Genomic DNA, 12,281 nt, shown 5'->3' with positions numbered 1-12,281 from the left:
TCGAGTTGCGGAAGCATGAGATTGGTAATGCATTACAAGCAGAAGACTGGAGAGAGTACGTTGGTTCTTAGCATGAGTCTTTTGGGAATGTGGCCTTTTCAAGTGCAAGTATGCGTAGCAAATGTCCTCCAAACGTGACGAACTCGAGCTGCTACATTTGGTGAAGGACTGTCGATGCGAGAATGAAGAGCAAATGGCAGAGCCTCAGTCACCTCATGAGGCTCGCATTGTCGAAGCATTATGCTCTGGCTCAGGATGATGTGTCACGAAGCAAGAGGAAGGGAAACTGGTGGTGATGCGGCGAAATAGTATACACGTGTATGTACATTCGTGCTCTCACCAAACCAGTCAAGACACGCCTAGGATGGGCTGCCCGGACTTTGATGCACGTTGGAGTTGCCGTCGGATTGGCTGGCAGCTCCCAAGCTCGTTACGAAAGTATCTCGCGGTGCCTCCCCCCTTTTTTGCAATCACCATTCGTCCTATCCTCGCCTGGTCATGGTCATGGTCATGCGATGCTACGGGCTCTCCTTGGAGACTTTGTTGAGGTATTTTTCGAGGTCGAACTTGGGGTCTTCGGGGTTTGTTATGACTGGAGAAGGTGGATTAGTGTGCTGTTCTTCTGAGGCGAGGGTCTCCTCCCGCTGATGCGCAAGGAAGCCGAACGCGCGTATGACAACATGCGACTCACCTCCATCACCAGAGCCTGGCCGGCTCTTCTCTGCGTACTTGGCCTTGGCATCGTCTATTAACTTGACCTTGCGGTCCCATTCGTGCTGCGCCGCTGCCTTCTTGTCGGACGAGTAGATTGCGGATTGGTGCGAGAAGCCATAGAAGACGCCGAAGGCGAGAGCGCTCCACCGGAAGACCTGCAAGGGAGGAAGAGTAAGAGTCTGATGGATGGCAATAGTCAATGGCTGGGGAAGGGTGTCGATGGCTTACGTTGACCCCCGAGGAAGCCATTGCGGCTCGACTGAAGCGCGAGGAGGGATGAGAGAGAGTCCAATACCGCGGCCGCGCGCTCTCAATCGATAGCAGTGTGCGCAAGGAGAGGAGAGGGGAGGCGTGAGGGGGTGGAGATGGGGGTTTGAAGGTGTGGTTGGGAGCAGCAAAGCAAGTCACTCCGCAATCGAAAAGGCTCGAGCTTTGCCTGCCAGATGTTTTTTCGGCAGAGCTCGGAGCGGATGCCCGTGCGGCTCTGTTGGTACTAGCGTCGAGTTTAAATGGTGCCGGTGCACTGCATGTGAGAGCGCGTCTCCCTGGTGTGAAATGTATGGAAAGCAACACGACACACGACAACGCCAGCTGCAATGTCGTCGAGGCAGTCCCGACAGGATGAGATCCTCGCCAAGCGCGCGAAACTTGCAGAGCTGAAGCGACAACGTGAGATACGGCAGAAGGAGTTCACCACCAGCCGACAGAGCCTCGACCCCGGCGAGCTCAATCAACCGTCGCCTCTCCGCAATCGCAGCGTCAACCGAGATGGAGAGGATCTAGATGCCTTGGTCTCATCGCTCGTCGATCGCTCCTCCTCCACCGCCCCACCAGGGACTCCAGGCACACCATCTGGTGGAAAGAGCAGAAGAGTGAGCGGCATCAATCAGCCATTGCAGGACGAAGGAGCAAGTACACCACGACCAGTCCGATCGTACCAGGATGCTTCCACCGATACCCAGACCCTGTCTTTCGCACAATCACAGACTGTTTACGAGATTCCCGTGGAAACCAAGCAAGAGGTCATCACATACAGCAAAGGAGTCCAAACCAACGAGGGTTGGTCATCTCCGCGGGACTTGAGCGAAGAGGAGGCAGATGGCGTTACAAGAAGTCGCAGCCGACGGAGGAGAAAATTGAGTGCTCGGGCGAGGGAGCTGGAGGAGGATCAGATTCGACAGCGTTTACGGCAGGAGATTGAGGACGAACTAAAGTCGCTGCAACTGCAAGACACTGTGCCGACAGACGTTTCCCGCTTCCCTGCCAGAACCCTGGCGCCCGAAGAGCTCAACGCCGTCACGAGCAGTTCCGACTTTTTCGATTTCGTCGAACGCAGCAGCAAGGTGATTGAGCGTGCCTTGGATGAGGATTATGATGTCCTCGCCGACTACGCCCTTCAATCTCGTGCGGTCGATGGCGAAGATGACGACGAGTACGTGGGGCGAAAGGGCAGAAGGATCAAGGAGGTCGCACAATTCGAGCTCTCCGAACCGATGGGCGGCAGGAGAATGCTCAGTGATGTGGACTTTAGCCCCAAATTCCCCGAACTCCTCGCCGCAACATACACCAAGTCGGCGCAGTCCCCCCACACCCCGCCAGGCCTCCTCAATGTATGGAATCTCCACCTCAAAGGCCGCCCAGAGTACAGTCTGCATGCCACCTCTGACCTCCTCTCCTGCTTGTTCCACCCTCATCATCCTTCTCTCATTCTCGGCGGCACTTACTCCGGTCAGCTCTGTCTCTGGGATACACGCGCTCGTCATCAGCGTACCGGCGAGCCCGTGCAAAAGACACCCCTTACCGGCGGTCGCACTGGTCACGCGCATCCCATCTACAGCCTGGCGGTGGTCGGCACGCAAAACGCCAGCTCCATCATCTCGGTCAGCACTGATGGCATCGTTTGCGCTTGGTCGACAGACATGCTCACACAACCGCAAGAGTATCTCGAACTGCACTCTCCGAATCCCTCTGCTTACAAAACCGATGATGTGGCTCCAACTTGCATTTCATTCCCGGCCTCCGACCCCACCTACTTCCTCGCCGGTACCGAACAAGGTACCATTCACCCCGTGCACCGCTACGACCGCGCAGGTGCGAAAGCCGGAATCGATGCCCGTTGCATCTACCGCGGTCACGAAGCGCCCGTAACCAGCATCCACTTTCACCCATCACGGGGAAAGATTGATCTGGGTGACCTCGTTCTCAGCACGGGAATGGACTGGAGCGTGAAGGTGTGGCGCGCTCGACCTCCCTCGGCCACATCTTCAACCATCTCCGGACAGACGGACGTTGTCAAACCGATTCTCGACATTTCGCATGACGACCTCGTGTACGACGCCAAATGGTCTCCCACTCGGCCCTCCATCTTCGGCATGGTGGACGGCGGTGGGAATCTTGAGGTGTTTGACGTGAATGCCAGTTCGGAAGTGGCGGTCGGTCGTGCGCGGCCGAGTCATCACGAGCGGGATGTCTATGCGAGGAATCTGTCGTTGAACAAGCTAGCGTGGGAAAAAGGGCAGGGCAAGCATGTTGCCGTGGGAGGGCTGGATGGTGTTGCGACGGTGTTTGAAGTGGGGACGGAGTTGGGCGGAGTGGAGAGTAAGGGGGACGCCTGGGTTGGGGTGAAGAAGTGGGTTGGCAGGCAGAGTCGAGGGATCATGGATTGAGCAGTATTAATCAGGTTCTTCACTACTTGTCACTCCCATCCTCCGTCTCCGCATCTCCCTCGTCAATCGTCACCCTCCTCTCCAACCCCCCGCCAAGCACCAACCCTCCCCTCTCCGTCTCCCCTCTTCTCCAACTGCCCGTCCTTGACACGCTCCCCCCATCCTCGAGCTCTCCCTGGAATTGCTGCAGCTGGTCCCCGGACAGACTCGGAATGCGGCTGACACTGGATTGTCTGCGCCTCGACACCACGCCCGGGAACATCTTGGGCTCGTGGCTCAGACTGCTTCCAAACGGAGGCATGACGGCGACGGCTTGCGCTACTGCAGCGGCAGTTGCGGCGTCTGCAGTAGGCTGTGGTGGAATGGGCATCATCAGGCCGTCGGGATTGTTGGGCGATGCGGCGACAATGTTTGCGCTTCCGTGTTGCTGCTGGGATCGCCTGAGAGCCGTGATGCCTCCGTCTTGTGCCAATTGCGCTTCGTGCTGTTGATGTTGTCTCGCTGCCTGCGCATTCGGTTGGTACGTGTGCGGGGAGGAAAAGTTGTTGGGGTTATTGTAATGGCTGCTTCCCGGGCGGTAGCTCGTCTGGTCCAACACCACCGAACTCATCGGGTTTGTAGCGCTGGGGTGGGTGTGCATGGAAGCTGTAGGCGATGGCGGAGCCGCAGAGGCATAACCGTGATGGGGCAAAGTCATGGACGAAGACGCAACGGAGGACAGTGGCGGGGCAGAAGTGTAGCGATCAATCATCGCGACCTCCTGCAGCCAAGTTTCGTGGCGGAATGCTTCGCGGATGTTGGGTAGATTGACCTTGGCCATGTCATTGCCGGCAACGCCGGGCAAGTGGTAGTTGTTTCCCAGCCAGCGTTGTTTGACACTGTGTTCAAACCCGGATTGAATGACGCTGTGTTTGGCGAGTTCGCACATGTCAATGGCGGTCAGCTTGTAGATTTGCGCCGCCACGGCGTATTCCTCAATGAGAGGCTCTTTGGTGAAGGCGAATTGCAGAGGGTCGTCGGTGGAGAGACTGACGTTGAGGCCGCGCCGGAAGTACTGCAAGAAGGGATTACGTTCGTAGGCCAGGAAGAGTGCATTATTGCTGAGTGGGCTCATGGCGACGCCGATTTGGTCGAGGTAGAAGATGTATTGCAGTAGCGGGACCTTTCGCAAGAGTAATCCGTGACAAATGCTATGGCAGCATAGGACAGCGGCTGCGAGATGGTCCGTATCGCCTGCCTCGCCACAGTGAGGACGGAGGAGGAAGGTGTTGAAGCCGCGCTGTTTTCGCCAGACATTCAGCGAAGCAACGTTGGCGAAGATGTAGTAGATCCAATAGCTGTATGGCGGGTTTTGCTTGGTATTCCACATCTTGGGGAGTGGGAATTTACGGTAGATGCGCCGTTCAACTTTGCTCTCATCATCCACCGAGTCGAAGCCGATGACTCGTTGGAGGAAAATGTGCAGCTTCGGATGAGAGGCTGGGTTGTGCGTGGCTTCAAACAGCGGCCGGAAGACGTTGATGATGATTTCTTCAAACGACTGCATGGTTTGATTTTCCTTGTAGACGTCGTAGAGGCGGGGTATCTGGATGATCCAGCGGACGTTGGGGGAGTAGAGTTTGTTGTCGACCACCCATGCGGCGAGTTTATCCCATTCGTCGAGGGAGCGGCCATAGATGCTGATTCGCCATTCCACCATTTGGTACTTGCTGCTCTCCAGATCCGACATTACTTCCTTGGTAATCTCCGCCAGGTATCGGCCTTTGATGTGGTTGTCGGTTTTCAGGAAGATGGTGCGCAGCCTACTTTCGCCAACAGGGTTGTACTTCAAGTTGAACTTGTCAAAGCGGTGGAAGGAGTCGGTGTGGGCGTGCATGTCCAGCGTGTCGATGCTCAAATCGTATGCCGTGAGGTTGATGCTTTCGAATACCTCTTTCAGCGTGAGTTCCTTGCCGTCACGGAAGAGGACCACTTCGTCCGGCGACTTCTTCATCTTGCTCTTGATGAAGCGCAGCAGGTGCTTCTGGTTCATGCAAGCAGAATGGTGGACGTGCGTGTCGACCTTGCGCACATTGTAGAAATCTCGATGCGGTACGGCTTTGGTGTCGGCAATCTCTTGATACTCGTTGAGCAGGACATAGAGGTTGAACTTACCCTCAAGGTACTGCAGCCTTCTGTATGCAAAGGACTTGGACGGACCATCGGAAGAGATGCCGAGGACTGCGTCGAGATCCATGTAAAACTCTCGAATATCCGGAATGTGGACAATCGGCTCGGCGAGCTCGAGAGATTTGGAGTTTTCGTAGACTTGGAAGATGCCGGCATCGTCGAGCTGGTAGGTCATTTCTGATGCTCCCGGGACAGGAAGGCAGTCGTTGATGTCAAAGTCCTCGCCAATGTCGTAGCCCATTTTACGGGGCTTTTTGGTGGGGGTTTGTGGTATGTCGTTTTCGGCGTCGCCATTCGTGCGCTCCTTGTTTCCCTGCCAGACAGGCTCGGGCATGGGTGGGTAGACGTTCCAGCTGGGGTCATCGGCAGGGTTGTCAAAGGGCCCTTGCAACGATAGCCTGATGTACTTGTGCCGAATGTCCAGAACCCGTTGGATGTTGGTGTAAATAGCATTGAGCTCGGAGGTGACGCTGGAGTCGTTGGCGGACTCTATTCCAACACCAGCGCCTGCGCCGTGGATACCTTCTCGTGCTAACAGCGGTTTGGCTTCGTGTGGGAGGGTGGGGTGCAGAGTGTGCGCTCTCGCCGCCTTGTCGGCATCGACGTACGTGTTGCTCATGTCTGGGGAGTGTATGCGCGCGTTATTTGGATCGCTAAGCCCGACGGGGAGGGCGGATCTATATGCGCCATCCTGGCCGCTGTGATTGCTCTGACTATCCGTCCTTCTGATATCATCGCCCACATGTATTGAGGCGCTCGTTTTCGTTGGGCTTCGATGCGCCGGCGGACTCCCCGAACCGTTGGCCTCGTCGAGCGTGTTCTGCCTCTGCTGCTGATTCTGGTAGAACTGGCGGGCCTCGATGTGTGATGTCTGCCGCTCCTGCCGCTCGTTGTAATGCGGCGTACGAATCTGGCGATCACGGCGCAAGTATCCCTCGGGTGGCGGCTCGACCTCTTCGATGGTGTCAATCTGGCCGGGTCTGATGGGTGTCTTTGCGCCCAGCGCTTCCAAATCTTTCGATGCGCGTCGCATCAACCCCGTGGACTCGTGCATGGACTCGTGGAGTTCGAGATCGCTGTCATATTCATCTTCTGAAGACACGGCCAGTTCGCCATGCTCGCTCTCGTCATCGGAATCGATGTCTTGTGCAATGCGGTGGGTGGAGAAGGAGGGTGCCATTTTAGAAGACTCGTGGTTGGGATTAGAGGAGGGCGAACATGGTGAGGGCCGTCGCAGGTATAAAAGAATGTCGTCGGAGGTGGCCGCACATGCGAGGTTGCACGTTTTAGCCCACTAAAATTCCCTGACTCACGCATGTGGCGGGCAGGGTCCAAAACACACATTTAAGCATTCAATGGGACAGCATGGAGATTAAACGGAATTGTTTGGTTCTGGCTACCAGAGCTGTCTACCACCCCCAAGGGTATTGAAAACACCAAATGCAAATGCAATGCTAAGTCGATTATCGTACAAATGATCTGCTTACAACAGCAAGAAGCCGGCCAGCAGGCCGACCATGGTGGTGCCGCTGAGCATGACAAGGGAAGTAGCGGCATTGACGAGGCCAGGGGCGGCGCTGGTTCCGCTGGAGCCGGAGCCAGAGCTGGGGGTTGAAGAGGCGGAAGCAGCCGTCGCGGTGGCAGCGGTGGCGGAGGAGAGGGCAGTCACGTAGCTGGTGGACTGCACGGTGTGCATCATGCTGGTCGCCGTCCCGTGCTTCATCGTGTGGTTGCCATTGCCGTGAGCAGTGGATGTGGGGCTCGAGCTGGAGGTGCTGTTGCTGGAGGAGCCGCCTCCGTTGCCGCCGCTGACAGTGCCGTTCTTGATGACCTTGATGCTCTGCCACGAACCCGAGTTGCCCATCCACTGGTAGGCGCTGGCGGGGTTGGAGTTTTGAATGTCCACCGACTCCACGTACATGACGTACGGCGCATCGTTGAAGGTGGTGGGGCCGCCGGACCATTCGACCGTGCCCTGGGGCTCGCCGCTGCAGCCTCCGCACCAGTTGCCCAGCTTGAGCTGCATGGGGGTTTGCGGGTAGTTTTTGCCGTAGAGGGTGAGGGAGTTGTCGGCGGTGACGGTGCGGACGGTGGTGCCGTCGATGATCCACTCGATGCGGTCGGCGTTCCAGTCGATGGTGTAGGTATGGCTCTGCGTCTGCGGCGAGGCGACGTCTTGGTAGGTTGCACGGTCGTAGAGGGTGGTGTTGCCCTTGCCGAAGAAGTTGGTCTCGACGGTGGTGGTGTTGCCGCCCAGCCACTCCCAATCGATCTCGTCCAGGTCGTCGCTCAGCAGCACGACGGAGCTGACGATGCCGGCGCCCGGGGCGGCCTGCATCTTGACGGTGATGACGCCGAAGAAGATGTAGAAGTTGGTGGCGATGGTCGGGGCCTGGCCGGCGGCGTCGATGCTGAATGCCGCACCGTTGCTGTCAAAGTCGAGCGTGGTGCCGGCCGCCGCGGTCCATTGTGACATTGCGCTCTTGCCCTCGAGGAAGTTGGAGCTGAACGAGGTGGCCAACAGACCCGGGTTGTTGGGGCAGGTGGTGTCGAGGGGGTTGCATGTTGTGGATGTTTGTGCGAGGGCGGCAGGGAGGGACAGCGCCAGAGCGGCGGCGGAGGACTTGGAGAAGCGCATGATGATGAACGAGGGTGGATCAAGGAGTGTTGGAAGGCAGTGGGAGAAATGAGAGTGGTGGAAGGATGGAAGAAGATGAATGAGGGGGAGTGTTGACAGATGAGCACGCGGAATGCATGAAATATGTATCTGCACGCAGGTGTGTCCAGGCGATGTGACGCCTCCCGCACAGCCTCCTTGTTTTCCACGCTAATGCCAGGTACCCGGCCAATCGGGTGGGGTCGCGGGAGCAGCCGCGCTTCTATTTTTCGCACCCCGAATTTGGTTGGGGGCGAGCCGCGTGGAGGAGGGGGGAAGCGAGGTTTGTCTCGTAGACGACGACTGCGCCATTTCATATTGGAGTATTGATCGGGGGAGTTCCTTGATTGTGATTATAATTCTCGCTCTTGTCAATCCAGCAAACGGCTCGTCAAACAAACCGCGTGTCGCAGCGTGGTGGGGAGTTTGGAAATGAAGCCAAGCGCGGATGCGGTGTTTCACGGAGATGGGATGAGACAAGGTGGAAACAGCGTACATCCCACTCTCCTTTTTACGACGCTACGCTCCTCCAGCCATTCCAGGCAGCCATCGCCTCCCGCCCCTACCTCCCCCGTAATTGGGCGTATACATCCAGAGGAGCGTCTGCTTCAATCGTCTTCCACAGCTCTGCAATCCTGCCGCATGTTAGTCAGCGACTGTCGTATGCTTCCCCATTCTCGCTTGTCACTCATCAGCGGGCCCGCGTTCACCGCCTTGCGCGTCTGTTCCAATTGCTCGGCCGTCCGCGTACCCACGATGATCCCGTCTCCATGCTCCTTCTTCAGAGGGCTGTGGTAGGTAATCCATCGATATGCCAAGTCAGCTCGCGAGACACCCTCCTCCTTTGCAATGCCCTCCCACGTCCCCAGTACTTCCAGAAACGCCGGCTTGCTGTACATGCTCACGTACACCCCGCCAAAGGTCTCCTTGTTGAAGCGACCTTAGCCGTCCAAGACCTCTTGTTTGCTTTTCGATAAGAAGCCACCAGCCATGGCCGAGTAGGCGAAGAAGCTCATCCCCAGCTTCCGCAGGGTCGGGAACAGCACGGTTTCTTGCTTTCTCGCCACCGGTTCGTACATTCCTGCACTCGTCGACATGAAGACCACACCAGCAGCTCACCGGACAAACCTTGGTACACCGACGGCAGCAGATAACCCTTTTCCTTGCAAATGCCGTAGATCTTTTCTACGTACTCCGCGGCGTAGTTGCTCAGCCCGAAGCGCTTGAAGAAGCCCGTCTTGTAGACCTCGTTCACTCCCGCCAGCGTCTCCTCGATCGGCATTGCCGTGTCCGGGGCATGGAGGTAGAAGACATCCACCCCGCTCCCCAGCAACTCCCTGCTCTGCTTGCCCTCGGCCACCACCGTCTGTCGCGTGGCATGGACCGGTCCGCCAAAATCGCCTCGCGTCTTGGTGTCGAGTACGAATCTCTTGCCAGCGTCGACTTTGCCGAGATACTCTTCGCTGTCGCCATACAACGCTGCGGTGTCTGCGGGTGTGAGTTACGATCCGAGATATACAGCTCGAGTGGCCCGCCAATCTTCTTACACCTGTACTTCTCGAGGAGATTAAAAATCTCTGGCAAATCATCGGGTCCCGTGGCGCCCGCTCGAAGACCTGCGCTGCCAAAGATGGACTGTTGAGTTGTGTGAGTACAAGTCTGCTTTGTGGGTTGAGCACAGTCTTACTGCCTGCCATCTTGCTTGATTGATTGTGAGGATGTACAGTACAAAGCGCGCGTCTTATGGCTGGCTTGATAGATTTACGATGTGGTTTTACGGTTGATCATCGCGCCATGGTGGTCGTATTTCCATGCCTCGGCGACGGGTGACTACAGTCTTGTCGGCGGAAGGTCGGCCGCAACTGTTGAGTAATCGGGATGACGAGTAACCAGAGCCGCGGAGTCTGTGTTCTAAAAGAGTCCCATCAATCAGTACCGTAGCGCGATGAGTGAACAGGGTCTGGTCGGCGGTCCAAGCAAGTACTTGGCGTGATGATGGTTATCAAGCCTCTGAGGTGGGAGCAGAGAAGATTATGAACATTGAAGTCATGCAGCAGCCTTTCCCGGATTTGTAAGCTCCCTCGTGTCAGGTTTCGCAACTTCTGCATCTATGGCACGACTCGCGCATTCACAAGGCTTGTACAGCGGCTATGGCAACCAATGTATCCGGTACAAATTGGACATGGACGGTCCAGCAGCTATCAGGCTTCGACGGGCTGGCAATCAAGAAGGAGGCCATACCGCATCAACTCGGCGACCACGACTGCCTGGTCAAGATTGAATCAACGTCCTTGAATTACAGAGACTTGATGATCCCCATGGTTTGGTGCCGTCTTTCCGTCCGCCGCATTTGACATGCTGACGCGCATTCTCTCAGGGCACCTACCCGTTCCCAATGAAGACAGGCGTCGTCCCTGGTTCCGACGGCGCTGGTACAGTGATTGAGACTGGATCCCGCGTCTCTCGCTTTCAAAAAGGTGATCGAGTGTGCACGATATTGAGTCAAGGCCATATCGCTGGACCGGCAACGCCGGAAATTCTGCAGACAGGATTAGGCGGGAGTCTCGATGGCACTCTGCGGCAGTATGGTGTCTTTGACGAGTCCGGGATGGTACACATGCCCTCGACTTTGACCTTTGCTGAAGCAAGCGCGCTCCCATGCGCTGGAGTCACGGCGTGGAACGCTTTGTACGGGCTGACAGGGCGAGCTTTGAAGGCGGGAGATACGGTACTGACTCTTGGGACCGGAGGGGTGTCGATCTTCGCGATCCAATTTGCTGTCGCGGCGGGAGCAACTGTCATTGCTACGACCTCGAGCGCGGCCAAGGCTGCGAGGCTGAAAGAACTCGGGGCGCAACATGTCATCAACTATCGCGACGACGCGCAATGGGGCGAGACGGCCAAAGCATTGACGGCAGGGCAAGGTGTCGACTTTGTGGTGGAAGTTGGAGGCGCTGCAACACTCCCTCAATCCCTGGCCGCGATCAAGATGGACGGCATTCTCTCCATTGTCGGCGCTGTTGGTGGTCAGGATTCCAAAGACCCCGAGCCCGGCCTGCTGAACGCCTGGTTTCGTGGGTGTATTGTCCGAGGTATCGCGGTGGGCTCGCGAGCGCAGTTCGAGGAGATGAATCGGTGCATCGTCGCCAATCATATCAAGCCGGTGGTTGATCAAAAGACATTCCACTTGCGAGAGCTGAAGGAGGCATATCAATATTTGTGGGAGCAGAGGCATGTCGGGAAGGTGGTGGTCGACAGTGCCGTTTGAGTGAGAAGACTTGGAGGTCTTTCGCTGTTTGAACGAAATCCACCGCGATCGGAGAAGACAAGTTCATTTCCATGTACCTGGGGAGCTGTGGCGTGAACCAGCCGTAGACAAGCATCAATGGCCAATACTTGCTGCGCAAACATTGCTGGATCTACGTTCTGATAGCGTGGTTGAACTCTTTTTGTTTAAAAACAGCCTTGCGGAGCAGCAGGAATTCTGCGGCAGCTCCGGCGCGGCATCCGCCTCCGCTTTTTCCTCCTTTCACAGTTCAGTATCAACACTTCTCTCTCTTCCCATGCTTGCTCATCTCGCCACAGCATCTCACCATCCCTCGCAGCCTCTACCATACCGCCTCCCATCCCCACCGACCTGCCGTCAAGGGCTGACTCTCGAACACCTCAGCCGCCTCCACCTCGGCACGCCAAACGTGTGCTGCACCATCCATCTCGACAGCACTGTCAGCCTCGCTCTCCCTTCGCCGAACCGTCCTTCAGCCGCCCCATCCATCTCGGAGCACCTCTTTCTCGTCGTCCTTCCATATCGCAGCATCCGTCTTCCGCCCTCTTCATCGCAGCTCAAATCGCCATCTCGGCCGTTTCCTCTGCAATGCCCTTGCTCTCCGCCCGCCCGTCTCCACCTGACTGCGTTGAACGGCAAGGAAATTGAAGAGTCGGAATAGCCGGCACAAATCTTATCGTCACGAAGATTGCAATCTACATATCTAACTACTAAGATAAAACTAAGTTTTACTTAGAAAAAAAAATGTTTTTATTTTAGTTTATATAGAAAGAATAGAAGTAATAGAATA

General features: G+C 56.5%; 6 protein-coding genes across 6 annotated transcripts; 2 read left to right on the top strand and 4 right to left on the bottom strand.

Moving 5' to 3' along the window:
• Nucleotides 1-518: 518 nt before the first annotated feature.
• Nucleotides 519-963, bottom strand: BDY17DRAFT_326265 (ATP synthase E chain-domain-containing protein; the record flags this gene model as incomplete). The annotated part of the gene is made up of 3 exons (XM_033737486.1): nucleotides 519-592; nucleotides 692-869; nucleotides 943-963. The coding sequence occupies 3 exons, from the start codon at nucleotides 961-963 to the stop codon at nucleotides 519-521; spliced, it is 273 nt and encodes a 90-aa protein (XP_033586927.1).
• A 347-nt stretch (nucleotides 964-1,310) lies between these two features.
• Nucleotides 1,311-3,380, top strand: BDY17DRAFT_326264 (WD40-repeat-containing domain protein; the record flags this gene model as incomplete). The annotated part of the gene is made up of 1 exon (XM_033737485.1): nucleotides 1,311-3,380. One exon carries the CDS (start codon nucleotides 1,311-1,313, stop codon nucleotides 3,378-3,380), a length of 2,070 nt encoding a protein of 689 aa, XP_033586926.1.
• A 748-nt stretch (nucleotides 3,381-4,128) lies between these two features.
• BDY17DRAFT_255503 (uncharacterized protein) lies at nucleotides 4,129-6,582 on the bottom strand (the record flags this gene model as incomplete). The annotated part of the gene is made up of 1 exon (XM_033731533.1): nucleotides 4,129-6,582. A coding segment is annotated over one exon (2,454 nt), but the record flags the coding sequence as incomplete, so codon positions are not given.
• Nucleotides 6,583-6,920: 338 nt separating this feature from the next.
• On the bottom strand, nucleotides 6,921-8,314 carry BDY17DRAFT_301590 (concanavalin A-like lectin/glucanase domain-containing protein). Its single transcript, XM_033734272.1, has one exon. The coding sequence runs from the start codon at nucleotides 8,185-8,187 to the stop codon at nucleotides 7,033-7,035; it is 1,155 nt and encodes a 384-aa protein (XP_033586924.1). The 5' UTR covers nucleotides 8,188-8,314; the 3' UTR covers nucleotides 6,921-7,032.
• An 832-nt stretch (nucleotides 8,315-9,146) lies between these two features.
• Nucleotides 9,147-9,902, bottom strand: BDY17DRAFT_326261 (NADP-dependent oxidoreductase domain-containing protein; the record flags this gene model as incomplete). Its single annotated transcript, XM_033737484.1, has 4 exons — nucleotides 9,147-9,286; nucleotides 9,334-9,693; nucleotides 9,753-9,821; nucleotides 9,893-9,902. 4 exons carry the CDS (start codon nucleotides 9,900-9,902, stop codon nucleotides 9,147-9,149), a joined length of 579 nt encoding a protein of 192 aa, XP_033586923.1.
• A 350-nt stretch (nucleotides 9,903-10,252) lies between these two features.
• On the top strand, nucleotides 10,253-11,616 carry BDY17DRAFT_301587 (uncharacterized protein). Its single transcript, XM_033734271.1, has 2 exons — nucleotides 10,253-10,526; nucleotides 10,583-11,616. Exons 1-2 carry the CDS (start codon nucleotides 10,356-10,358, stop codon nucleotides 11,471-11,473), a joined length of 1,062 nt encoding a protein of 353 aa, XP_033586922.1. The 5' UTR covers nucleotides 10,253-10,355; the 3' UTR covers nucleotides 11,474-11,616.
• The last annotated feature ends 665 nt before the right edge of the window (nucleotides 11,617-12,281 follow it).

Source organism: Neohortaea acidophila, assembly GCF_010093505.1.
Source record: "Neohortaea acidophila strain CBS 113389 unplaced genomic scaffold BDY17scaffold_9, whole genome shotgun sequence".
NCBI lineage: Eukaryota > Fungi > Ascomycota > Dothideomycetes > Mycosphaerellales > Teratosphaeriaceae > Neohortaea > Neohortaea acidophila.
Note: the sequence above shows the minus strand (reverse complement) of the source record. Positions and strands in the feature narration are given on the sequence as shown.

Bases quoted from the DNA above. Each gene is read 5' to 3' on its own strand.
- BDY17DRAFT_301590 (XM_033734272.1), bottom strand. From the start codon at position 8,187: ATGCGCTTCTCCAAGTCCTCCGCCGCCGCTCTGGCGCTGTCCCTCCCT.
- BDY17DRAFT_301587 (XM_033734271.1), top strand. From the start codon at position 10,356: ATGGCAACCAATGTATCCGGTACAAATTGGACATGGACGGTCCAGCAG. The intron at 10,527-10,582 runs GTTTGGTGCCGT...GCATTCTCTCAG, and splicing joins GAGACTTGATGATCCCCATG to GGCACCTACCCGTTCCCAAT.